The sequence below is a fragment of the Rhincodon typus genome, chromosome 2 (assembly GCF_021869965.1).
Source record: "Rhincodon typus isolate 14 chromosome 2, sRhiTyp1.1, whole genome shotgun sequence".
NCBI classification, from domain to species: domain Eukaryota; kingdom Metazoa; phylum Chordata; class Chondrichthyes; order Orectolobiformes; family Rhincodontidae; genus Rhincodon; species Rhincodon typus.
The window spans coordinates 55,098,240-55,124,186 of NC_063333.1; the positions used below are offsets into that span (position 1 = coordinate 55,098,240).

At 39.3% G+C, this 25,947-nt stretch overlaps 1 protein-coding gene across 1 annotated transcript in view; it reads right to left on the bottom strand.

The window, feature by feature from the left end:
• lancl2 (LanC lantibiotic synthetase component C-like 2 (bacterial)) overlaps window positions 1-25,947 on the bottom strand; it is a 48,720-nt gene that overhangs the window by 739 nt on the left and 22,034 nt on the right. Inside the window, exons 4-9 of the mRNA XM_048608089.1 lie at window positions 18,011-18,218; window positions 15,565-15,712; window positions 11,566-11,712; window positions 10,318-10,500; window positions 4,054-4,230; window positions 533-605 (exon numbers count right to left, since the gene is read on the bottom strand). Coding sequence (XP_048464046.1) covers window positions 533-605; window positions 4,054-4,230; window positions 10,318-10,500; window positions 11,566-11,712; window positions 15,565-15,712; window positions 18,011-18,218 — 936 coding nt within the window. The remainder of the gene's footprint in view (window positions 1-532; window positions 606-4,053; window positions 4,231-10,317; window positions 10,501-11,565; window positions 11,713-15,564; window positions 15,713-18,010; window positions 18,219-25,947) is intronic.

The following is a 25,947-nucleotide window of genomic DNA, read 5'->3' on the forward strand; positions in this document are numbered from 1 at the left end:
TGGTAACATCCGCTCAGTCTCCTCAGTATCATTTGTGAGCAAGAATTGTTCACAATACTTCCAATGAAGTTTAACTAGTTCCTGGGTGATCTTTATTTTCACAAACTATGCTTCTGACTATAAATTCAAATATTCAATGAGCATTTTAAATACCATATCAACTTGCCTTGCCATTTAATGATTTGCATATACAGACATCAAAAACTCTCTGCTCATCAACCTTATCATGTCTTTTATACCATCTTTCCATATTCAACCTCCCAAAATACATCACCTCATACTCTGCATCATTCTTCATGCTGCTACCCAGTTCACCGTTGTCTATCAGTAAATTTTTTTGCTTGCGATTACATAGCCTAATTCAAGTATAACATAGTAAAAGATTTGACTGAAGTAAGGTTTTAACAGGGTTAAAAAAACAGCAACAGTGGTATTGGTTTTACCAAATTACATAACTGCAGTAACAAATTAAAGTACAAAGTCTTCAAAGATGGTTAATAACCCTAACTCAACAAACAGTTCAGTGCATTACCTTCAAACAAGGAATATGGTCTATCGGGGATACGACATCCATGCGTTCCATAATCCAAACACCATTCAGCAAACTGTAAAGAGCAAGCAATATTGAAGTTGTTTTCTGCAATCTGTAATACGAAAGGCGAGCATGAATTGAACCGTCATAATCCAAAAAATAGTAAATGTGGATGTACTCACTGTCAGCTGTTCTATTCTTCTTTGTAGGTTTCAAAACAGTTATAGAGCAAAACCGGGGACATATAGATCTTTGTGCAGAATATCTTTTCGCAAAAATCATTAGCAAAAGAAATGCTGTAGAGAACTAGAATTCTTTACCTATAGTACTTGTGGACCTCATTACTGTTCGGAGATTACCTGGTGCAGATTACTACTGCTATTTACAATGGTCATTGATTTCAGAGTGTTCACCTCAGCTATCTTTGTATCATAATGTGGTGGCTACCATTGCAGCTGGGAGAAAAGTACATATTGTCTTTATATCTCACTTTTATAGTTGAATTGTGGGAATGAATGTCCTGAGTACTGTAACAGTGCAAGCAAGTGAAGTGACTGACAGCTGAAGCTATGATCCAGATCATTTGATGAATCCTTTAAAAAGCGAGCAGATTGTGAAGACAAGCAAGACCATAACAAAATCAAGCCAAATTTTCTTGAAATGGCATGATCTGTGATTTGGAGTCAGTCATATGACCATAAGAAAGGAATAGGCTATTTGTACACAAGCCTGCTCCACCATTCCTCATGTCTGGTTTGCTGACTTATTCTCGTAATCCTCGATTCTCCTACTGATCAATAATCTATCTCACCCTTAAATATATACAAGAACTCTGCCCCATAGCTCTCTTTGGCAAGGAATTCTAAAGACTCTTAACATTTCCTCATCTTAGTCTTAAAATGGCTCCCTTTTATTCTGTGACGATGCTCCCTAGTCCTAGACTCTCCCATGAGGGGAAACATCCTCTCAGTATTATCTTGTCAAGCAGTTTAACAATCCTATATATTTCAATGGGATCAACTTTTGTTCTTTTAAACTCCAGTCACTAGAGACCAAATCTATTTAGCCTTTGCTCAGAAGACAATCTCTTCATACCAGGAATCATCCTAGTGCACTTTCTCTGAACTGCCTCCAATGAAATATCTTTCCTTAAATTGTCAGACATGATTTCCTTTCCTTGAAGCCATGCTGACTCTGATCGATTAGGTTATGATTTTCCAAATGTGCTGTTGCTTCCTTAATAATTAATTCCAACATTTTTCTAACAACAACTGTTTGACTATTTGGCCTATAATTACCCACATTTTGAGTCCCTCCCTTTTTGAATAGGGGTATCACAATGGCAGTTTCCCAATCCTCTGGTACTTGTCCAGAATCCAAGGACTTTGGAAAAATTACAATGCATTCACTATCTCTGTAGTTACTTCTTTAGGATCTTCGGATGCAAGTCTTCAGGGACAGGGGTCTTATCTGCCTTCAGCACCATTAGTTTGTCTTATGCTACCTCTCTAGTGATGGTACTTAATTGCTCCCCTGCACTCTTTAGTACTAATGGGATATTTGAAATATCTTTTATCATAAAGACTGATGTAAAATATCTGTTTAATTTCTCTGCCATTTCCTTGTTCCCCATAACTATCCCTTAAGATTCATTTTTTAAAGGAGCCCCCGTTCACTTTGACCTTGCTCTTCCTTATATATTTGAAGAGGCTCTTACACTCAGCTTTTATATTCCACACTAGTTTGCCCTCAGGTTTTTTTTTTTCCCCTGTCTCAGGTCTGCTCACAGTATTCCAAGTGGGGTTTAATCCAGGGTTTTGTATAACTGCAGCATAATTTCTACATCCTTTTCAGTCCTCCAGATATAAAGGCCAGCATTCCATTAGTTTTCTTGATTATTTTTTGCACCTGTTTGTAACATGTAAAATATCTATGCACCTGAACCCCTAGAAAATACCCTGATCTATCCTTTTTACATCCTTATACCTGCTTACACCAAACTCCATCTGCCACAGTTTTGACCATTCACTCAGCATAAAATTAGAGCGAGATATTGATAGACTATTACGTACAATGTTACAACACCATCTAACTTTGTGTCATCAGCAAATCTGAATATATAACTTTCTATGCCATTATCCAAGTTATAACTAGAAACATGAATAATTGCAGCTCTAACACAGATCCTTGTGGGACGCCAATTTCCCAGCTAGGTCAGTAATTTGTCCTCAATTCCATGGGCTTCTGTCTTAGTTAACAGTGTCTTATGTGGGACTTTATCAAATGCCTTCTGGAAGTCCATATGAAACAACATCAGTGGACATTCCCCTGTGCATACCTTAGTCACCTCTTCAAAAAATTCAATGAGGTTGTCAAGCATGACTTACCTCTCATGAATCCATGCTAGCTCTCACTGATTCACTGAAAATTTAAGGTGTTCAGATACCCCATCCTTTGTTATAGACTCAAGTAACAGCTATTTTCAATCCCAATGATAACCCAATCAGGCATGTTCCTGTTGATCTACATTAACTCATCAATACCCAATGCTATCAATTTAACATTCTCATTCCCCTCTATCTTCATAATCTCCACCAGCCTTCAAATTCACTTCCGTTTCCCCAGAAATATCTGTTTGGCTAGCTCTTGCTTCTCAAGCTCCACCACAGCATTGATACCCATGCTGTGTTATCTAGGTTCCAAAGAATGGAATTCACTCCTCACATTTCTTAACCTCTGTATCCTCCCTCTCTCCTTTAAGGCCCTCCACAACACCTTGATCCAATGTTTGGTCACTCATTCTTTTATGTTCTTCCTTGTCTAAGCATCCATTTTTGTTTCATTATACCACTTTGAACTGCTCACATGTATCAATTAGCTCAGTTGTCTAGATAGCTAGTGTGGTGCAAAATAATGTTACTTGTGCAAGCAGATATTTCTTGGGGGTACTCCTCCCTTTTGCCCTGCTGATATCATGTTAGCAACCTCACATAATGAGACATTTCAAGAAATAGAAGAGAGAGTGAAGTGCCTTGGGAGGTTCTCCAAGTTAATGTAAGGTAAGGCAAGGTAAAATCGCCATAGTCTTACCAGACCAAAGGGCTGCTCTCTAATTAGAGAGAGAGAGAGACAACTGGTGGTGGTTTAACCCAACAGTCACCATGCCTCAGATAAGGCGGGGGGAAGTTGAAAAGAAAAATCCTTCATTGTAACCTTAGCTGGTGTGGGAATTGAACCCATGCTGTTGGCATCACTCTACATCACAAACCAGAGGTCTCGTCAACTGAGTTAACTGACCCCCTGCCTAAGTTAATTTCATAAAACAAACTAAAAGAATATGAAGAGGAATCAAATCAGATTTGTAAAGTTCACTGTTCTTTTTCTCTCCACAGATGCTGCCAACCTGTTGCCTTCTCCAGTATTTTCTCTTTACATTTCAGATTTCCAGGATTTGCAGTATTTTGCTTTTTATAAAAGAATCTAATCTTTGCATTATGGATGGTAATTACTTTTCATCTTACCTTGCAAGCTCTGTAGAGATACTTTTTATCTCGAGTCAACTTGTATAGAGAGAGGAAAGCGTATCCGTTGCCTGCAGTTCCGTGGCAGATTCCATAACCCTTCCGCAGCAGCCCTCGCTGCCAGATAACATCACTACACTCCACCGCATCTCTCAAATACTTTTCTTCTTTAAAAGTCTATGTACAAAAAAGTAAAAACAAAAATTTTAAATTCAATTTCAACTTTAAAACAAAAATCACATAGTGAATGTCAAATGCTGTGGTTTGCAGTACATAAGTAGGCTTTAGAAGCCTTCAAGAATGCTTCCAAAAAAAGTAGTTGACTTATACACCAATTATACAGTGAGTTGTTGATCTCGAAGTGGGTGATCGCCACTTTGAAGAACGTCATAATGCCAGTAATTCATATTAAATGTGGCACAGCATATTAAATTATTTGTAGAAAGATACCTTTAACCACAACCAAAGAGTTTTGAAAACATCTAATGCAGAGGTCACTGAATATTTTCTGATTCACTTTGACTGTGGTATCATAAGAATCCAACTCTGGATCTGAATGGCTTTTTCATTTTCAAGCATGACCCCACCATAAACAACAAGCTTTCCTGTCAATTCAAAGAACTGAATAATCTCAGTTTTTCACATTTTGTGCACTGAGAGCATCCCATAATCTGATAATGAAATCACATTCATAAATGGAATATTGGGACTATTCCGTACATTGATTCACAAATTCACTCCACCATCATTCATTGACATACACAAAAACCCCTACACGGAATACTATGTTCAGCATGGTCTTGTCCAAGGAAGAGAAAGAATGCTAACTTATATATTCTATGGAATTGAAGTTCCTTATCCCGCGAATAACTCTACTGAATCCTTTCTACACACTCTCCAATGCTTTTGCACTTTTAGAAAAGTGTCATGCCTCTAGAACAGGGAACAATATTGCAGTATAGGCTGAACTAGTCCTTTGCACAAATTTAACACAACCTCCTTGCTCCTGTACCCAGTCTTGTCTTTCAATTATTGTCATTCTTAGGGTTGGCCAAATTATAAACAATCTTTTTTTCAGTATTCTATTCTTTGCTGTTTTTGTTCCTTGCCTCAGAGACCAATCCACATTTTTATATTGTCCATCCACATTGTCTTGAATCTGCCTTATGCACGTTTTCCAGTCGTCTTGCCTTGCATATCCTTTCATCCCCCTTAAACACTCCTCTCCTACTTGCATCATAGCCTCAAAATACGTGAACTTTCCTGATATCACTGTCAAGAGTCAATGAACAGAGAAGAGGCTCTTCAGCCCATGAACTCTGTACCTACACTTATTTTCCTGGACATGGCTCACAGCAGTTAATGTTATGACATTTAAATGCTCATCCACATACTTTTTAAAAGGTTATGAGGTGTCCAGCCTTTACCACCCACCCAGGCAGTGCATTCCAGATTCCCACTACCCTCTGGTTGAAAATATTTTTCCTTAAAATGTTGTCTATATCACCTGCCTTGCACCTTAAAATTATGCCCCCTTGTTACTGAGCCTTCAAAGAGAATAGCTGCTTCCTATCCACCTTGTCAATACCCAATCTTATGCAGCTCAATATGGATGCCCCCTCAGCCTTCTCTGCTCTAAAGGAAACAATCTGAGCCTATCCAACCTCTCAATACAGCTAAAATGCTCCAGCTCAGGTAATATCCTGGTGAATCTCCTCTGCACCTCTTCCATTGCAAACACATCCTTCTCATTGTGTGGTGATCAGAACTGCACACAGAATTCCAGCTGTGGCCTAAGCAAAGTCCCAGCGCCAACATAACTTCCATACTCTCATAATCTATGCCGTGACTGATAAAGGCAAGTGCCCTGTATGCCTTCTTAATCAACCTATTAGTTGGTCTCGTCACCTTCAGGAATCTGTGGACAAGAACCCCCATGATCCCTCTGTTGCTCTGAGCTTCCTAGTGTCCTGCCGTTCACTGAGTACTCCCTTGTCTGGTTACTTCCTTCAAAGTGCGTCACCTCACACTTAGAGTTAAATTCTATCTGCAACTGATCTGCCTGTCTGACTAACCCATTTATATCCTAAGACTTCTTCATCACTATTAACCACTTTTTGTGTCATCTGCAAATTTTATCATCCCCTTCACATTGTGATATATATATATAAGCGATATAGATGACAAACAATAACAGTCCCAGCTCTGATTCTCGTGGTACACCACTGGACACTGGCCTCCATCTCCTACCAGTAAGCTAATTTGGATCCATCTTGCCGAGCTTCTGGAGCCACTGCCTCAAGTAAGTTCCTTTTTAACTCATTTTTCTCAAGACCCTACTCACTGGTCTATCAGCTTGACTAAACATGACACAGGTGATATTCATCAGAATGCTTTCATTTCAAATGATCTTATTTAAAGTGTATCACTCTTCAAATCGCTTGCATGCTATTAAGCAATGGATAATGTATGTTTTATTAACCACTCCCTCAACCCTTTCCTGCCATGTTCAAAAAATAATGCTCATATACGCTCAGTTATCTTTGCTCCTGCAACCACTTTGGAACTGTACCCTTCATTTTATATTGCTTGTCTTCTTCCTAAAATAATGAATCACTTCACACTTCCTTGCATCGACACATCTGCCCAACTCGTCTATCCTGTTGCAGTTTTACACTAACCTCCTCACTATTCACAATGCTTCCAGTTTCAGATCATCCAGAAATTTTGAAATGGCACTCTGTATACAGAGGTCTAGACACTAACATATTGGGAAAAGAAAAGGTCCTAACTCCAATCCCTGTGGATCTCCACTAGAAACCTTCAAGACCAAAAAAAAAATTCATTAAGCGCCACTATTTCCTGTTATTTAGCGAATTTCATATCATGTAGCTTTTTATTTCTTGAGCTATAATTTCATACTTTTATTAACTTTGCTTCAGATCCTATTTCAGGTTGTCACTTGTCATGCCACATAGTTGGTTCTGTGTAGTAATATCTTAAAACTCCCGTGTATCTTCTTAGCAACACAGCTTATATCACCTGTTGGATCCCATGTAGCAGCTTACAGCATATGGAAGCAAAACATGCATTGCTGGGTAAAAAATTGAGACTGGCTTCTAAATGAGAGAATAACATTTAATAACCAAAAAAGTAATGTCACCTTGTATACTTTGATCCACAGAAGATACTGCTCTAACATGCAAAATATTTTCAATAAAAGAAAATTTTCCTTTTGAAAATTTGTATTCAGTTGTAACAGTTCACATCATCATTTCTAGCAATGCCATTTACAGTGATACTAGATACCACATTCAGGAGAATAACAACGTCATCATTCCTGATACAGCAGAAAATCACTCACTTTGATCTCAACCCTATCGCAGGTGCACCAGGTTTCAGACACAAAATACAAATGCTCACCTTGAATCCCTTCCTCACCAGCACACTGACTGAAGAAATCAGCAATGTTGAGTGTGAAAGAAAGTGAATATATATTAGGCAACATCTAATAGTGTGGGCTTACAGCACTTGAGCCAAATTGTGGAGAATGGATTGGGAAAAGCATCAGTTATGTCATACATGGACAAAAGAGCTGAATTCCAGAGGTGAAGCAAGAGTGAAAGCCCTTGACATCAAGGCTGCATTCGACAGTGTGTGGCATCAAGGAGCCCTAGCAAAACTGGAATCAATCGGCATCAGGGGGCAAACTCTTTGGTGGTTGGAGTCATACATGACACATAGGAAGATGGTCATGGTTGTTGCAGGTCAGTCATCCCAACTCCAGGACATCTCTGCAGGAGTTCCTCAGGGTAGTGTCCTAGGCCCAACCATCTTCAGCTGCTTCAGCAATGTCCTTCCCTACATCATAAGGTCAGAAGTGGGGATGTTCACCGATGATTGCACAATGTTCAGCACCATTCGTGACTACTCAGATACTGGAGCAGTCCACGTTCAAATGCAGCAAGATTTGGACAATATCCAGGCTTGAGCTGACAACTGGCAAGTAACATTCGTGCCACACAAATGCCAGGCCATGACCATCACCAATAAGAGACAATCTAACCACTGCCCCTTGGCATTCAATGGTGTGACCATCATTGAATCTCCAACTATCAACATCCTGGTGGTTATCATTGACCAGAAACGCAACTGGACTCATTACATAAACACAGGGGCTACAACAGCAGGTCACAGTTAGGAACACTGCGATGAGTAACTCACCTCCTGACTCCTCAAAGACTGTCCACCATCTACAAGGCTCAAGTCAGGAGTGTGATGGAATACTTCCCACTTGCCTGGATGAGTGCACCCCAACAATACTCAAGAAGTTTGACACCATCAAAACCACAAAGCAGCCCACTACATCCACAAGCAGTCACTCCCTGCAACACCGATGCTCAGTAGCAATAGTGTGTACTATCTACAAGATGCACTACAGAAATTCACCAAAGATCCTTGGACAGCACCTTCCAAACCCACGACCACTTCCATCTAGAAGGACAAGGGCAGCAGATATATGGGAACAACACCACCTTCAAGTTCCCCATCCAAGCCACTCACTGTCCTGACTTGGAAATATATCACTGTTCCTCCACTGTTGCTGGGTCAAAATGGCATTGTGAATCAACCCGCAGCCAAGAAAGCAGCTCACCACTGCCTTCCCAATGGCAACTAGTTATGGGCAATAAATGCTGGCCAGCCAGCAATACCCACATCCCACAAATGAATAAAAGAAAATTACTATGAATAACATTATGCTAACCTAAAGAACTCCGAAATTACATGCTTAGTTTGCTCCAGAAACTTGGCATCATCTGTATCCTTTTCCATTTCGTCATCTAGCTGATGAGTGTGAATATGAGCTCCGAGGGAAAAAAAAAATTGGGCCAGATCTTCTGGCCAGTGGCAACAGATAAAAACAGGTTCCTGGCATGCCTCCCCGAGCCTGGAGGAAGCCTCATGTGATTGAAATTTCTATTTTTGTTTTATGCAAGCCTGTAAATCTTTCTACACCCTGATGGAACTACTAGAAATGGATCAATGGAGTCTCTCCAGAGTGAGCCCAGCAAGCACAGAAGAATCAAAGAAAGGAAATGACACTCACTCATTACTTACCTGAATTGAGCAGGTTCAAGTCAGTTAGTGAGTGGACAATCATGGATAAAGGACCGGTTGCATAGTTGTTCAGCTGGCAAGACTCAGGACTGATTCTGGGGGTGCTGATAGCAGTTTTGGTTCCCTTATTTAAGGAAGAGTATCATTTCATTGGAGGCAGTTCACAGAAGGTTCACCAGGATGATCCCTGGTACGGAGGGATTGTCTTAATGAGCAAAGGCTAAACAGGTCGGAACTCTACTCACTGGAGTTTAGAAGAACAAGAAGTGATCTCATTTAGACATATAGGATTCTTAAGGGGCTTGACAGGATAAATGCTGAGATGATGTTTCCCCTCATGGGAGGGTTTAGGACCAGAGGACAGAGTCTCAAAATAAAGAGGTATCAATTTAAGACTGAAATAAGGAGGAATTTCTTCTCTCAGATGGTTAACAGTCTTTGGAACTCCTTGCTACAGAGAACTGTGGGGGCAGAGTCATTTGTGCATATTTAAGACTGAGACAGAGAGATTTTTGATCAGGAGGGTAATCAAGGATTATGGGGAAAGGACAGTAAAGTGCATGTAGGGAATGTCAGATCAACCACAGTCCTAGCGAATGGTGGAGCAGGTTCAAGGGGCTGAAGAGCCTACTCCTGTTCCTATTTCTGAAAGTCTTATTGGTTATAGTGCTCAGTTCAATTGCACTGGCTAATCAAGTTATTTCAGATATTAACTATTGTAGAACTGGTTGGTTAAGCATCCAGATAAGTCCAAAGTATTTGATCCAAATCTCAGTCATTAAGTTCAGCATCAAGGATACTTACAGAGGGTTCTCATAGTAGAAATCAGCCCACTTAGTGTAAACTTCTTAGTCAATTTCTGTATGTGCACAGGTTAAGGACTTCCATGGAGTCCTGATACCCATCTCTCAATTTAAGACAACAAGGTGCAGAGCTGGATGAACACAGCAGGCCAAGCAGCATCATAGGAGCAGAAAGGCTGACATTTCGGGCCTAGACCCTCCATCAGAAATGATGATTCTCAATTTAAGACCCACTTTGATGATCGGACCCAGATGGTGTTAGCCACAATTACACTACAAAAGCATCTATGATAATAAATTGTAGCTAGAAAAAGTAAAATTGTCTTGTAATTCAAATACTCACTTTGTAAGACTGAATCAACATGTGTATAACACCAGGAGCACCATGGCACCAATGGACCAGTCTGTCAGTCTCATTGCTTAATGATGAAGGGTAGTTTCCAGACCTAAACTTTTTATGTCGCACATAGTCCACACTGGGTTTTACTAGCTCCATGAGGGTCTCCTGATCCAACTTTGAGCCTGGCTGGAACAGGAACAAGCTTTCAAACTCTAGAAAATTCCATTCAAAATTTATAGAATAGAATATAATTTTAGTATAATAGAGGTTAGATGACTATACCTACAACAATAAAAGAAAAATAAAACATACAGCAAAAGATGGTGTAAGGAAAATGCAGGATAGTGGGTTCAGCTCTCGATTTTCCTATCAGCAATTCAGGATAGCATGATGGAATCGGCTTCATATTCTAAGTTGAAACCAGAGTAATTGAGACCTTATAGATATTCATCTATATTTCATTTACAGTTACTAATGGACCTGCCAAATATTTCTAACATTTGTCATTTTAAAATTTTTACAATATAGGCAAAGAATGTATGTCACAATTACAGTCTTAGTATATTTACTATTGTGGTGAAGCAATACTTCATCCCATCACGTTCAATTGGTATGCTAAAGAATTAAAAATGGTAGCACTCTGACTGAAAAGGTTGTATGAGGTTGCGGGTGAACGTTCAGTAACAAGGAGATATAATCAGCCCAAATTTTGGGGTCAGTGACAAATAAATGGCATTATTACTACACTTGTCCACAGACTTTCTCTGGGTTTTTGCAGTGAAGTGTGCAATAATGGAAAACCAAAACAGTTTGCCACTACAGGTGATCTGGGACCTGCGATAAAGGGTAACTAACAATGTCATCCTCAAGCAGGTTGAAGAATTCAACTGAGGCAAGCATGGGCCAAACCAGGAACTCAAGTTTGAACCAGATATGCTAAGTAGAATTATGCACAGAAATTGAAAAGAAAAATGGGATTGAGAGTGAGTGAGAGAGTGAGAGAGTGAGAGAGTGAGAGAAATGAAAGCCATTGAAAGAAAGTAAACTTCGAATAATAATCAAGGACAGAATAAATAAAACTCCATACTTTTAATATTACATTTTAGTGCCAGAGAAAATGTTGGACAGAAACTGAGCTCTTGGCACAGGCATTGAAAATTCACTTAGATTAGATTTCATAACCCAACCTTTTCAGGCACATTGAATGTGTACTTGGTGGGAAATCAAATAAAGTTGACATCTGAAACCAACCTGCATTAGCATACAGTAGATCCCTGCTAGGCCATGAGCTGCTCCAACATACTGTTTTTTGTGCCATTGGTAGAGAAGAGGACAGCGTTCAGTTTTGCGTTCTTCCTTGGATAGATTCTTGCCAGATTCGATAATGGCATTAACTACCTATTTGATAGATTAGAGTATGTGGAAGAAGAAATGAGAAAAAATATTGTGGTTTAAAAATTCTAAAATTGCTACAAAGATGAACGTGAAGCTCTCTCATTAACAAATCATTTATAAAGTACAGTCTTACTCCTTGCTTTATTAATTATGTTTTAATAAATCAATTAAACATTCATTTCAAAAGAAAATACATGCAACATATGTTTCAGTCATCAATTTCTATGAACGAATGATTCACAAAGTCCTAGGAAGCTAATAATTACAATGAACGTTACCCATTTTTATTAAAGAGCGGACTTTAAATACAACACAATTTTGTGTCTAACTTTGTAGACAATTGATTCACAACATTGAACTACTGTGCAATATTTAAAAATAGGATCTTGACAGGCAATGCCATTGTGTAAAAGAGCTGGCAGATGCTATCACTTATAAATGAGAATGCAAATTATATATTAAATGCTTAACTTAAATGCATAAAAGAGGTGGCTGAGACATAGAAGCATGGGACCAGGAATAGACGATTCAGTCCTTTGAACTGGCTCTATCACTCAATAAGATCATGATCAATCTGTGGCCTAACTCGATACACCTGCATTGGGCCCATATCCAGCCTAATAAAAATTTGTGTCTCCAATTTAAAATTAAAAGTTGAATTACCATCAAATGCCATTTGAGGAAGAGTGTTCCAAACCTCCATTACTCTTTGCATGTAACTTCTCTCTTCAATGGCCTGGTCCTACTTCTTAGCCTGCGCTTCTGGGTTCTAGAACTTCAACTGGGGAAATAGTTTATCTTTATCTACCCTAACTTTCCCCATTAGTATCCTGAAGACCTCAATTAGATCATCACTTAAATTTCTAAATTTAATGAATAATGTCCTAATTTGTCTAATCTTTCCTCACAAAATATAACCCTGAAGTCTAGATCTCATCCTCGTTAACCTGCATTGAACTCCCTCCAGGGCCAAAACATCCTTGCTAAGTTGTGGTGCCCAGATCTGCCTATAGTGCTCCATTGGGGTCCAACTAGGATTTGCATAACATCTGCATCCCTACACGCCAGCCCTTTCGATATGAAGACCAGCATTGCATTAGACTTTGTGACTTTTTTTTCATCTGTTCGTGGCATTTTAAAGAGCTATGCATCTGAATCCACAAACTTTGTTGGACATCTGGTGTATTTAGCTTTGCACCTTCTCAAAAAAAAAATCCTCATCTATCTTTTATTGGTCTGAAATGAATCACCTCACGCTTGCTTATATTAAAATCCATCTGCCACAGCTTTGCCCATTCACCTAATCTATCAATATCCTGGACAGTGGTCCAGCATTTACAAGTAGTGAAGAAAGCACACAAACATAATTTTAAAATGACAAGGCTATGAGGTACAAATCCAAAGAATGTTGAAATTGTATATGATCACAGTAAATTAACTGTGAACTTTTAAGCCCTTGGCAATTATGAACTCGATCACTAGAAATGTATCAGCAGACTGCAAATATGCTAATGTGGTTCCTATATTCCAAAAATGGGGTGACCAGTCAGACATGATAACACTTTAAAATTCAAGCATAATTAATAGAATGACCTAACAAACATGCACTTGATTGTACAAATAATTTTCAGCACCTAATAGACAGCAGTTAGCTTGTCTTTTGAAGAGGAAACATCTTCCTGATCAATCTCCTGCATTTTTTGAGTAACTGACAAGTCAAATAGACTTCAAGGAGCTCCTTGACATTCTGTATTTAACAACATTAAACTTCTGAAAGCCATTTGATAAAGTTCCAATGAAGGGCCGATAGCTTAAGCTATGCAAAGTCAGCTGTGAAGAGTCAAGGCAAAAATTGGAATGGATAAAAAAAAAAAATTTGCTCAGAGCAATAAATACGATTGAAAGAAATCGAATTTGACAGGGCATTGCGTTGGCAACAGGCATGGTACTCAAAACGCTATTTAAATTAAATTAAATGACAGAATCAAAAAGACATTGCAAATTTGAATGCGTCATTGTGTCAAGCTAGATGGAATACTGAAGCTAGCTCAGAAATTATAGGAAAAAAAAAAGTGTTAAACAAAATATGCATGTGGACAGAATGGGAGATAAAATTTAAATGGGCAATTAAAGCATTAAATAGAAAAAACGTGACATAACTAAATTTCTCTAATCTCACTTGTGGAATAAATGTGATGTTAAATATATACAGGCAATGCCGAATAGCAATAAACAATCCAATATGATCTTAAGCAAAAGAATAAAAAGATAGATTTAGTGACCAGGCTACACCTTGGCAAACCACATTCAATGTCAGTTGCTAAGAAACAAAGACAGACACTTTGTGCAGAAGAGAGTGACAAGGCTAATACCATGTCAAAAGGATCAATTTAGGTAGAAAGTCTTAAGTCCAGAAAGGTGATACCAAAAATGTGATCTTAGAACTTTAGGATAGTTATAACTGCGGGAAATTTTGAAACAGTTAGATAACACAACAGAGCCCCTGGAAATGTTTTTGATGGGTGAATGTAAATAAAAGGAGCAAAATGGTTTCTCTCACATATGAGAAATCAAGGATTGAAGAGCATGTAAGGTTGAGACTGAATTACTCAATCAATTATTTAAAGTACAGGAAAGAGGCATTACAAAATGTACTCAAAGTGTTTTCTTCCACAAAAATGTGATTATACAACAGCTTTCATAACTTTTTTAATGCCAAGTAACAACACTGTACTGGTGTTACAGCATCATCCAAGAAGTCCAACATCCAACATGGCTTTAACACAAACAAGTCAGCACTACAGAGCCCAACTGCAAATGGATATCACATGCCTTCATTCTGGTCCATTCACAAAGCAGAGGAGAACTGATCAGCTGCTTATGCCGTTTTCTTCCATTAAATGCACTTGAACAAGAAAAATTGCCCACTGTGACACCTTTTAATTAGAACACCTGGGAGTGGATTATTTTTGTCACTAATGTTACTAAGTAAACATTACACCCAATACTGTACAGTGATCACAAACAGCAATTCCGAATGAATGGCTAACTGATTTAATTTTGATGGCATTCATTGAAACAGCACGATGGCCAGAACCTTGGGAGATCTTCCAGATTTTCTTCAAATCATGAAGATACGAACAAACAGCAAGAATAGATCATTCGTGCCTTCGAGCCATTCAATAAGGTCATCGCTGATTCAATTTTAACCTCAACTCTACATTCCTACATATCCCTAATAATCTTTCATTCCCTTGGCAATCAATAGCCTATCTACCTCGGTCTTAAAAATATTTAAAGATTTCCTTTTGAGGAAGGGAATTCCAAAGATTTGCAGCCCTCAGAAAAAAACGTTTCCTCATCTATTTTAAATGAGCACCCCTTATTTTTAAATCATGACCCCTAGTTCTAGACTCTCCCATAAGAGGAAGCAACCTTTCAACATCCACCTGGTTCAATCCCCTCAGGATCGTGTTTCAATTTCGTCACCTCTGACTCTTCTAAACTCCAGCGATCACAGACCTAGCCTTTTTAGCCTTTCCTCAAAAGGCTAATTCATGATATTAGCCTAGTAAAACTAAATTGCAATACAAGGTCTATAACTTTCAACTGAAAAAGTAAACAGGGTCTCATCTTATTAAAAGGAAAACGGTTTTCCAACAATGAAGTACTCCACATCAGTATAACATTTAACATATCAGTTCTTTTCAAATTATACTGTTTGAGGATCAGATGACACTCACACTGTTGAGCATGTCTAAAAGCTGACATTTAAAGAGGTGTAAACAAATGCACAAATAAAAGCTGCAATGAAGAAATATACGAATTACACCGAAAAGTAAAAGTAACTCTTACCTCCTGAATAACAGAAAAAGGAATGGTATCTTGCCCAATCTCTGTATTCACATATAGTAAAGCATACAAGTATCCAGCTCTGCCAAACAGCAGCTCATCTGGGATATCAGAATCCAGGCAAACAACAGTTCTTTGCAGTTGCAACAATCTAATAAGAGCAAGAGAAATAATGAATACCAAGAAAATGTAATCATACACACCTGAATAGAGTATCTTAATGGTTACAATGATAGATTTACTAATTTACTTGTCAAGATAATCTATAACTTTAAATAATTGATATATTATTTGTAATGATGGCTCCACACATGACATTAATGTTTTGTGTCTATCATATTAATGTGATAAGGTGAGTGAGTGAGTGAGTCAGAGTGTGAGTTGCATGTTTTCCACTAAAACAAAGCTTTGCCTTTGCATGTTAGTTGGCTTCTCATTTTCAGCCAACACAGCTGGCTAGCAGCAATGTGGGCAAAGAAACCCTAAATATTCAAGTCTGTCTACTTTTCAAGCAGCAAGCCCTCAGTTGTCCCTCCTCATAGTGACAGAAGGAAATTGGCTCCCATGCAACTTCAGGCTAAAAAGAGGAAGGAGGTTTAGCCCTGAGACATGCAAAATGTGCAGGCCCTTTGCTTATGGAGGTCTATCTAGAGGTGTAGTTCCAATTAATTATAGATACCTCAAGACAGTCAAAAGGCTAAGGGAGTAAAATTGGAGAACAAATCTCGATTGGACCCCAAAGGCAAAAGGAGACATATGTCCAAAGTCATCACTTTTCAGCGACTTCTGGACCGAGCTGGATTCAACTGGGGGGGTTCCAACATTTACGCAGACCAGAGTCACCATAAACTTATCCCCCAAGCTTGTATCCTGGAGAAGACACCCTGTTTCACTACAGATCATCAACACAACACAGACAGTAGTTAGGAGTTATATGCCTAACTTCATCGGTGTAGAAAACAAGTGTAATGGGCTGTTGCTGACAGTGGGAAGAACTATCGGGTCTGATAGGTCAGCCAGCACCCACCTCAAATGCAGGCCCCAACAAAGAAAAGGTGTTGATCTATCACAGTACTCCTACTTCAATGTGTACTGGGAAATTAGAATCATTGGACAAGCGAACTGAATCCATGCATCATGCAAACAAAACAAATGAAAAGGAATGTAGCAGCTGATTCGCAAACTGAAATGTCAGGATTATGCACAAATACTGTTCCTGTAGTACATAATTTCACCTTGTCAGAGTACAGATCCTGGCTGAACACATCTACTACACACACAAAGCTCCACAAGTCATCAGCAATCTGTCACTTGACGCTGAAACTAATAAATATTACAAAAATTGCAGATGTTGTATCCAAGCCAAGTAGAGTGTGGAACAACAGCAACTTGATTGCGGTGGGTACTGGCTGATTTGTGGAATACAACAGTCTCAGCCTCTGTCACAGACAGCCCGTAACACTTGTTCTGGGACAAAGATCACCATTTCAGAGCTCTTAGAGTGCACTAATTCCATGATCATACATTCACTGCAAAGCCTTTGATATTTGTGCTGGCTTAGCCACATTTGTTGGATGGATTATGGCCACATGATACAAAAGGTCACTGTCTATGAATTGGCTGTGTATTATGAACTCCTGGGCATCCATATCTCTGCTACAAGGACACCTAAAAGCATATGAGATGGCAAACATGAACACTGACAACTAGGGGACAGTTGCTGATTGTCATGGCCTTTTGAAGGCTCACTGTTGGAAAAAAATTAGAGAGGGTAAGCAGAAATGAAAAGTTCAGCTGACAACGAAGAGGGGCCCAGAAAATACAGACAGTCAACCATCTCAGCCCACTATCTTCTTCTACAGCAAATACAAGAGATTGCTGAAACAAAACAGAAATTGCTGGAAAACACAGGAGGTCTGGCAGCATCTGTGGAGAGAAAGCAGCGTTAACATTTCGGGTCCAGTGACACTTCTTCAGAGTTCTTTTTTCCAACAATCTCTGTTTTTGTTTTTGATTTCCAGAATCTGCAGTACTTTGGTTTTTTGAAAACAGACTGACATGCCAGAGCAGAGCTTCTGAGCTACATCAGAAGATGCTTAACACAAATTTTGCCAACATGACGCAAACAATGGTCTCACGAGAGGCAAGGCTACAAACAATGTGAATTTACAAGTTCAGTGAGAATTAGTTAAAAAGTACCTTAGACTCTTTAAAAGAAAAAGAGTCCAAACTAGAGTCAAGTTTAAAAATTAGAATATAAAGTATGTTTTGATCTTTCATGATAAAACATTCAAAATTTTCATGATGCTCTCTTCTGGAAATGCATTTTTAAAATAGTAAAATGAAAAACATATTGGATAACGAATTACAAAAATTGTAAACTTTAATTTATTTAAAAGTACTCCTGTCTAGTTGAGTAGTTTTCAAACATCCAAATCAATGTCCTTACTTTGTGACACATTCTTGTGATTCAATTTGATTCTTCAACTTGTGATGTACAACAGCACCAACAGCTAAAGGTCCCGCATCACCACAAAGAAATGTGACTCTTCGACCATTCAGATTACGCAGAGTCCTCTTCACATAATACAAAGATCGCTGGAGATGCACAGACTCCTGTGTTACACGGAAACATTGCAGATAAAGAAGGGCAATCCCTAGACAAAAAGAAACACTTTACTATAATAGAGTCATAGTGTCATACAACATAGAAACAGGCCCATCAACCCACCACATCCATGCTGACTAACGAACAAAACTATACTAATCTCACTTACTTGCACTTGGTCCATAGCTGACTATGCCATGGAACTGGTATATTGATTATGCAACATGTTAAATACTAAGCTACAAAAATTCTCGAAAACAGTAATGAACAACTCTAACAAATTAATCTAACAATTTGAATATGTTGCCCCTAACAACAGATATTTTAATCTCTGGGTACAGAGCTAATATAGAAGAATTTTGAAGGAACCCAAAAGTTTTACTTTTATATCCAGCTAGAAGTCGGTTTTCTTCCATCATTCCTCTAGGATTTTCTGCTTACATTGCTAGCCATCATTGAATATTTAAAGATTAAAATATCAAGCTAAATGGGCTTGGTTTTATTCATTGCAATTGTCTTTTTAGACTTTTTCAATAGAAGTCCTTTGCAGTTAAAGGAATAACTTGTTGACCTGTTAAAAAAAAATGTCGGTGTTTTCTAAGTTTTCATACAGTACAATGTTGAAAACTCAGAGATCCCAAGATGTGATAAACTTGTAAATGTGAGAACCTCAACCCTCATGTCCAACAAAAGTTGCCATAGTCTCAGAGGACCATTTGGCTACTCTCATTAGAGAGAGATGAATGATAGGGAGTTTAACCTGAGCGTCACCACACCTCAGACAACAAGCAAGATTGAGAAGGCAGGACATTCATGGTAACCTTAACTGGTGCAGGAGCTGAACTTGCCCTGTTGGTGTCACTCAGCATCACAAACCAGCTGTCTAACCAACTGAGCTAATAGATGCGGAGAACAAGCAAATCCAGACGGGTATGCAGGGTTCTTTCTTCTTTGAATACACTTTTTCAAAATCTACCTTTTTGATAAATCTTAGATTTGTCAGAAGATCTGCTACAGCATGTCACACTTGTGTTGTCTTGCACCATCCTTATACATCCACTGTAATTGATCTGCATCAAGACCAACCCCTCCTTCTGCTGCCGTCCATTTTTCCCTCTTGGAGATAGCTGCAGTTTTCAGCTTTGATCAAATCTTTATTTCTGGATGCCATTCAAGGTTATTCTTGCTCTTGCAATTTGAAGTTCCTCTTCATTTGTCTCATGAAAATTTTAGTTTACAACTCAGCATCCACAATTCAAAGGCCCCTCTTTTCATCCAAGGATTTTTATTTCTTATCCAATGGTCCGAGACATACAGGAAAATTGATAGAATGTAGCATCTGATCAGTATTTCCTGGTTACAAACTTGTTGTCAACACAATCATTTTCATAAAATTACTTCTAGCTATCTCTTCTAACTTCTGCCATCTAATCTTATCATTTATCCTAAATAGACAAATTCATCTACTTGCTCCAATGGGACACCATCCACTTCAATGTAGTTTCTTCCGATATCTGCTTTGTAACAATCACAGTGTCTTTTTACTACTCATATATAATACATATTTTAAACTTCTAAAACAATATTTTATGCATCTTAAGAAGTGTTGCGTGGTCACTGTACTGCAAGTTTATGTTCTTGCCTCTAATTTTTTCCACCAGATGTACATCCAATGTTTTGAATATTTGTTGTGTACTGCCCAAAGTGTACTGCACTTCTCTCTTCATGTGAGATTTCAAATTGTCCCTCTTCCAACCTGGTGCTCACTGGTGGATCTCACTATAGACTCTGAATAATCTCTCAACTTTACTTTCATGTCACATTTCAGCGACATGTCTTCAGTGAGAAATAAAATCAATTTTTTTTATTGTTACCCTTCCCAATGTGCTCTACTTCGTCAGACTGCATTCCTGTGTAGCGCCGAGGAAATCTCCCTGTATTTAAACTGCATGTGGTTGTTATCATTCTGACCAATATCTAATCTTCCTTAAAAAGGATTCCCAACCTGCACACCAATTTTATTAGTAGCAAGTAAAAAGAGTAAAATTAGTAAAAGAAGGATCTTCACAAATCTAGATTACTAGGTAAAAATTAAAAGTTTGGCATTGACTCAGAATTTCTTGGGAAATCAAAGGGAAAGAGTGACTATGAGATGCTTTTTTGGATCGGCTGATAGTGAAAAATGATGGCCCCAAACATGTGTTTCAGACCTCTCTGTATACATGATACGGTGGAGCAGTTTTAACCAAATTTATCAAGGATAACAGCAGGTAATAAACACGCCAAATGGAATTTTAGCATTTATCGCAAAAAGGAATAGAATATTAAAATAGGGAAGTGTTGTTGCAACTGTACAAGGCATTAGTGAAACCACACCAGGAATACTGTGTTCAATTTTGGTTCCCTTACCTGAGGAGGGGTGTAGTTGCATTGGAGGCACTTCAGAGGAGGTTCACTAGATCAATTCCAGAGATGAGGGATTTGTCTTACTAAGACAGTTTAGGCCTATACTGCCTTGACTTTAGAAGAACGTAAAGAGATCTAATTGTGGTAACTAAGATGCCAGAAGAGATTGACAAAGTAGGCATACAGAAGGTGTTTCCTCATGGGGAAATCTAGAAAGAAAGGCTGCAGAATTAGAATAAGGAATAGCAGATTTAAAACAGACAAGGAGAAATTACTTCTCTCAAAAAGGGTCATGAATCTGTGGCATTCACTACCCCAGAGTGCGGTGGATGCTGGGACATTGTGTAAATTTGAGGAAATACATTTTTAAATGAGTAATGGATTGAAAGGTTATGGAAAGCAGGCAGAAAAGTGGAGTTCAGGGCAAGATCAGATGACCCATTATCACATTAAATGGTGGTGCAGCTCAAGAGGCTGAATTGCCTACTCTTAGTTCTTAAGTATGTCCCTAACATAGGAAGTGAATTATATAGAATAATATGGCTTAATATAACCAAGCAACATAATTTTCTAATTTTAAAAGGCAAATGGGAAGAGAATTCAAAAAAGGAAAGAGCTAAAGGGATCAAAGGATCCAGGTATATTGCTCATGAAGCAGAAACTCAAATGCCAATGGCATCAAGATGCACACACAGAATGCTTTTGAGGTCCCAAGCCAGATGATGCTGCATGAATGGATGTTAGATTTCAAAATAGGTTCAATAAGAAGAATGGAAGCAATTCAACTATTACTGCCTAATTCTGTGGTACTGCACTTGTTCAGTTTCCCATCAACCTATTTCAGAACGGAGGACAAAATAGTCAGTACTGCACCAGCAGACTTGTGAAATGCTTTTGATTTATTTTAGTCAAGGTACTAAGGAAAGTTTTTACTATAAACATCAACAGGCAAAGCTAATTTGTAATCTTCTCGTCCTCATTCTGTGCATACCAACTTTTAAAATATGCAAGTAGCTTAGCAACAGTTCACCAAGATGATAACAGGGATGAAGGAACAGCATGATGTAAACTTAGGATGCATTCCCCAAAGATGAGTAGAAGAGAGGGAATCATGCTGAAATGATTTAAGTAATAAAGTTAACAAATGGAGACATGAACCTTGAATTCATACCTCTTATATAATCTGACACTCCATTGCAATTACAAGCACATTGCCTTGCCCTCCCGATTAAACTTTTAAAAAATGTCTTGTATAAATCAGAATTGTTACAGCATAGTTGAAAATATTTCGCTCATCATGCCTGTACCAGGTCTACTACTTAAAGCCAATCTCCTGGCCTTTCCCCCTATCCCTGCATACTATTTCCATTCAAATGAACATCCAATGCCCCCGTGAACAATTCAATTCAGCCTGCCTCCAATCAAATCTCTAGGCATTGCAATCAATACTCTAATTACTTGTTGTGTGAAAAGGTTTTTTCACATCACCCTTGCTTATTTTACATGCTAAATCTATGCCCTCTCAATTTTTTTCTTCTTAAGTGGAGGAACAGCTTCTCTTTATCTACTGAATACAGCCCAATCATAATTTTGAAAACGTCTATCAAAACTCCTCTCAGCTTTCTTTTCTCCAAGTTTGTATTTCCGGAGCCATTCCTATAAATCCCTTCTATACTCTTCCTAATGCGTTCACATCTTTCCTGTAATATGGCGCCCACAATACTCCATCAGAGGTTTAACAAGTATCTTGCAAAGGTTCAAGATCACTTGCTTACATCTTGCATCCAAGTTACCAATTCTGTTAAATAAAATCCTTAAGAATGGTGAATGCTGTAAATCAGGAACAAAACCAGAAGTTTCTGGAAAAGCTCAGCAGGTCTGGCAGCATCTGTGAAGAAAAAAAATCAGAGTTAACGTTTAGGGTCCAGTGACCCTGCGTCAGTGCTCAGAACCCATTCTGTTGTGTCAGGTGGCATATTAATTCATTGATCTTAATGGAGAAAATTCTTCCTTGAGTTAATGTAATCTTTTATCACCTTGCTTTTGTTGAACAATGGGCATAAAAAAAACTGCAAACACATCTGGATGGTGGTGGAATCCTTATTACTAGCTATGTTCAAGCTGCAAGTGACTACTTCATCTTCTGCCCGTCCTCTCTAAGAGTCTGGTGAAAGGCTGGCATGGAATTCCCCAGAACCAGAAGTTCACATGCTGTTGATTCTTGGAGGATCTTCTGCAGCTGCAACATCTCTGTTGGATGTTCCGAGTTTGGGACAGACAGTCCTCAAAAGATGTTGAACAAAATTTCAATGCTTGCCTCAATGTGAACTGGTCTACAATACAGAGGGAGAGGTACAGGTTCTATGCAGAAGGAGTTATGGTAGCTATGCTGCTAAGGAAGCCACTGTTGCTGCATGGCCGAGTCTCAAGAAGATGTGCCAGGAGTTGTCTGATAGCTCTCGAGTGCTAACTGCACAGAGCAGTCCTGGGAGCCAGCAGGTGTAGCTAGGTGTTGAGAGTTGGGAATCAAAAAATCACAAGTCTTGGATCTGTTAAGAATTTGGAAGAAACCTATGAGCTCTTAACAGTTCAATGCAGAAGAGAGTGGGGTGAAAGAAGCCCAGAAAAGAGTATTTTCCTAATGCAGCTAAGATTAAATCTCAGAAATGCAGAAGCAACAGTGAAACTGTGTGTTTGCGGACTAGCTGATTGTGCCTTTGAAAAGGTGATGGAATGCAGTTTCCAGAATGCAGGGAAATGCAGTCCCAATGACAGAGTGAACTACCAGGATATGAGCAGTCACGAATGTAGTCAATGATGAAGTGGCTATTGAGCATGTTCCAAAGCTAGATCACTTAGAAATCACAGGATCACAGAACTAAAATCCCTAATAGAGTTTCAATGAGATTTGTTAAGCCACAGTGCCTTTTTTTTGGGGTGGGAGGGGGGGGGGGAGGTGGGTGGGTGGGATGGATTAGAAATCCATGGAACTTGTCTTTACCACATTCGCTGCGTGATGTGATTCAACGTGTTCAACCAGAGTTTTTCTGGAACTCATATCTGCCTTATGTTGATTCTAAAAGTTAGAATAGAATATGTATTATAGATTGTACTATTTTACTTTGGTAAAGTTTATTGCTGTTTGTTCAAAACCACAGAATCTTGTGGCTTGACTCTCTTAGCAGGTAACAGATGTTAAACTATCCCTCACCTTAAAAAAGTCATTTCTGGTCCCTCACCAGATTACAACATGGCCAAATTTATCTGATCCAGGATCTTAACAGGATTCATGTCGTCCTTCATGTGGGAGCCCTGCCTGCCTGCTGAAGCTACATTTTCTGAGGGACCCACGCCCTTGGGCATTCACAACAATATTATGTTAACAAGGGATCCCTTCCCTTGCAGATGCCATTGAGGCTCTCATATTTTATGAGACAAAAAAAGGTTATTAGTTACTAAATGCAAGAAGAAACAGATTGGAAATAAGAAGAGTGCAAAAACATAAAAGTGATCTGTATATCTTTTTTCAGAAGTTAGAAGTCATATGACACCAGGTTATAGTCCAACAGGTTTATTTGGAATCATAGAGTGTTGTCTCTAGCACCACCTTATTTTTAAATTTTTTGTAATTATTTCTGTGCCTCATTTAATCGGATTACAGGTCATCCTTTCACTTGTTATTCAGCTGTTGACACCTGCAGGGACTATTATTTGGCACTCTACTCACACCATTTGTATGGTCTTTTGATCTCTCAGTCCTTGGTCTCTCTCTGCCTTAAATTCGGTGTTCTGTGTGCTTCTCTCTCACCTCACCTGACACTCTGAAAGCACATTGTGGCCATTTGATGGGTAGCAGTTAATTTCAAGATACTTGGCCTTGTGGGTCAGCTGAAAGGCTTTTGTCCCGTTTTCTTCTCAAAACAAAAAATGTCACATAATTGTAAATCCACCTTTCCTTTAGAGATGCCAATTATTAAACCGCAGAAAAACAAGAGTTCGTGATAAGCGTTCGGATATGCATTAAAAATTCTTGACAAAAGTGGACAAGTCACTCATGAGAGCTTATTTATTAGAGTAAATCAGGAAAACAAATATCATCTGGCTAATAATGACGACAGTTTGATTCAGTAGTTATGAAAATGCACGAAGAAATGTTAAAGGTAAAAATACAAAATTGGACAACAAAAACAAAGTTGCTGGAGAAGCTCAGCAGGTCTGGCAGCATCTGTGAAGGAAAAAAAAGAGAGTTAACGTTTCAGGTTTGGTGACCCTTCCTCTGGGAAAACGTCAGTTTAAAATGCAGAAAATAGGGAGGTGGGTGGGGTAGGGAGTAAATGATAGGATAGAGCCCAAAGAGAGAGAAAGACATTTGGACAGACAGAGGAGTTGCTAACGATCAGGCTGGGAGGGTGAGTAGTTGTTTTTGGGGACTGTTAGTGACTAACAACAGGGGGTGTGTAATGGCAGGCTACGTGGTAACAAGGCCTGGTGTGTTGGGTAGGGGGCTGGGACATGGGAGAGTTTAGGCCCTAAAATTATTGAACTCCATATTGAGTCTGGAGGGCTGTAGGGTCCCCAAGCGGAAAATGAGATGTTGTTCCTCCAGCTTGCACTGGGCTTCGGTGGAACAGTGCAGGCAAGCCAGAGACAGAGATGTTGGCCAGGGAGGAGGGTGGTGCGTTGAAGTGGCAGGCAACAGGTAGTTCAGGGTCTTTTTTGCGAGCAGAACATAGATCGCCAAGTCTACGCTTCATTTTCCCAATGTTAAGGAGACCACATTGTGAGCAGCGAAAGCAATAGACCAGATTCTGGGAAGTGCAGGTGAAGTGTTGCTTCACCTGGAAGGTATGTTTGGGCCCTTGGATACTGGGAAGGGAGGAGGTAAATGGGCAGGTGTTGCACCTTCGCCGGTTACAGGGGATGGTGCCACAGGCTGTGGGGGGGGGTGAAGGAAGTATGGACCAGGGTGTCCCGGAGGGAACGGTCCCTGCAGAAGCAGACAAGGGAGGGAAGGGGAATATGTGTCTGGTGGTTGCAAGTCGCTGGAGGTGGCGGAAATGGCACCTGATGATCTTCTGGATGTGGATGCTGGTGGAATGGTAGGTGAGGATAAAGGGAACCCTATCGCTGTTGCGGGAGGGAAGAGAAGTGGTGAGGGCGGAAGTGCGGGAGATGGGTCAGACCTGGTTGAGGGCCCTGTCGACAGCGGAACTGGGGAATCCTCGGTTGAGGAAGAAGGTGAACACTTCGGAGGCTCCCTTGTCGAAGTTGGCCTCATCTGAACATATGCGACGGAGACGGAGGAACTGAGAGAATGGGATGGAGTCTTTACAGGAAGTGGGGTGTGAGGATGTATAGTCCAGGTAGCTGTT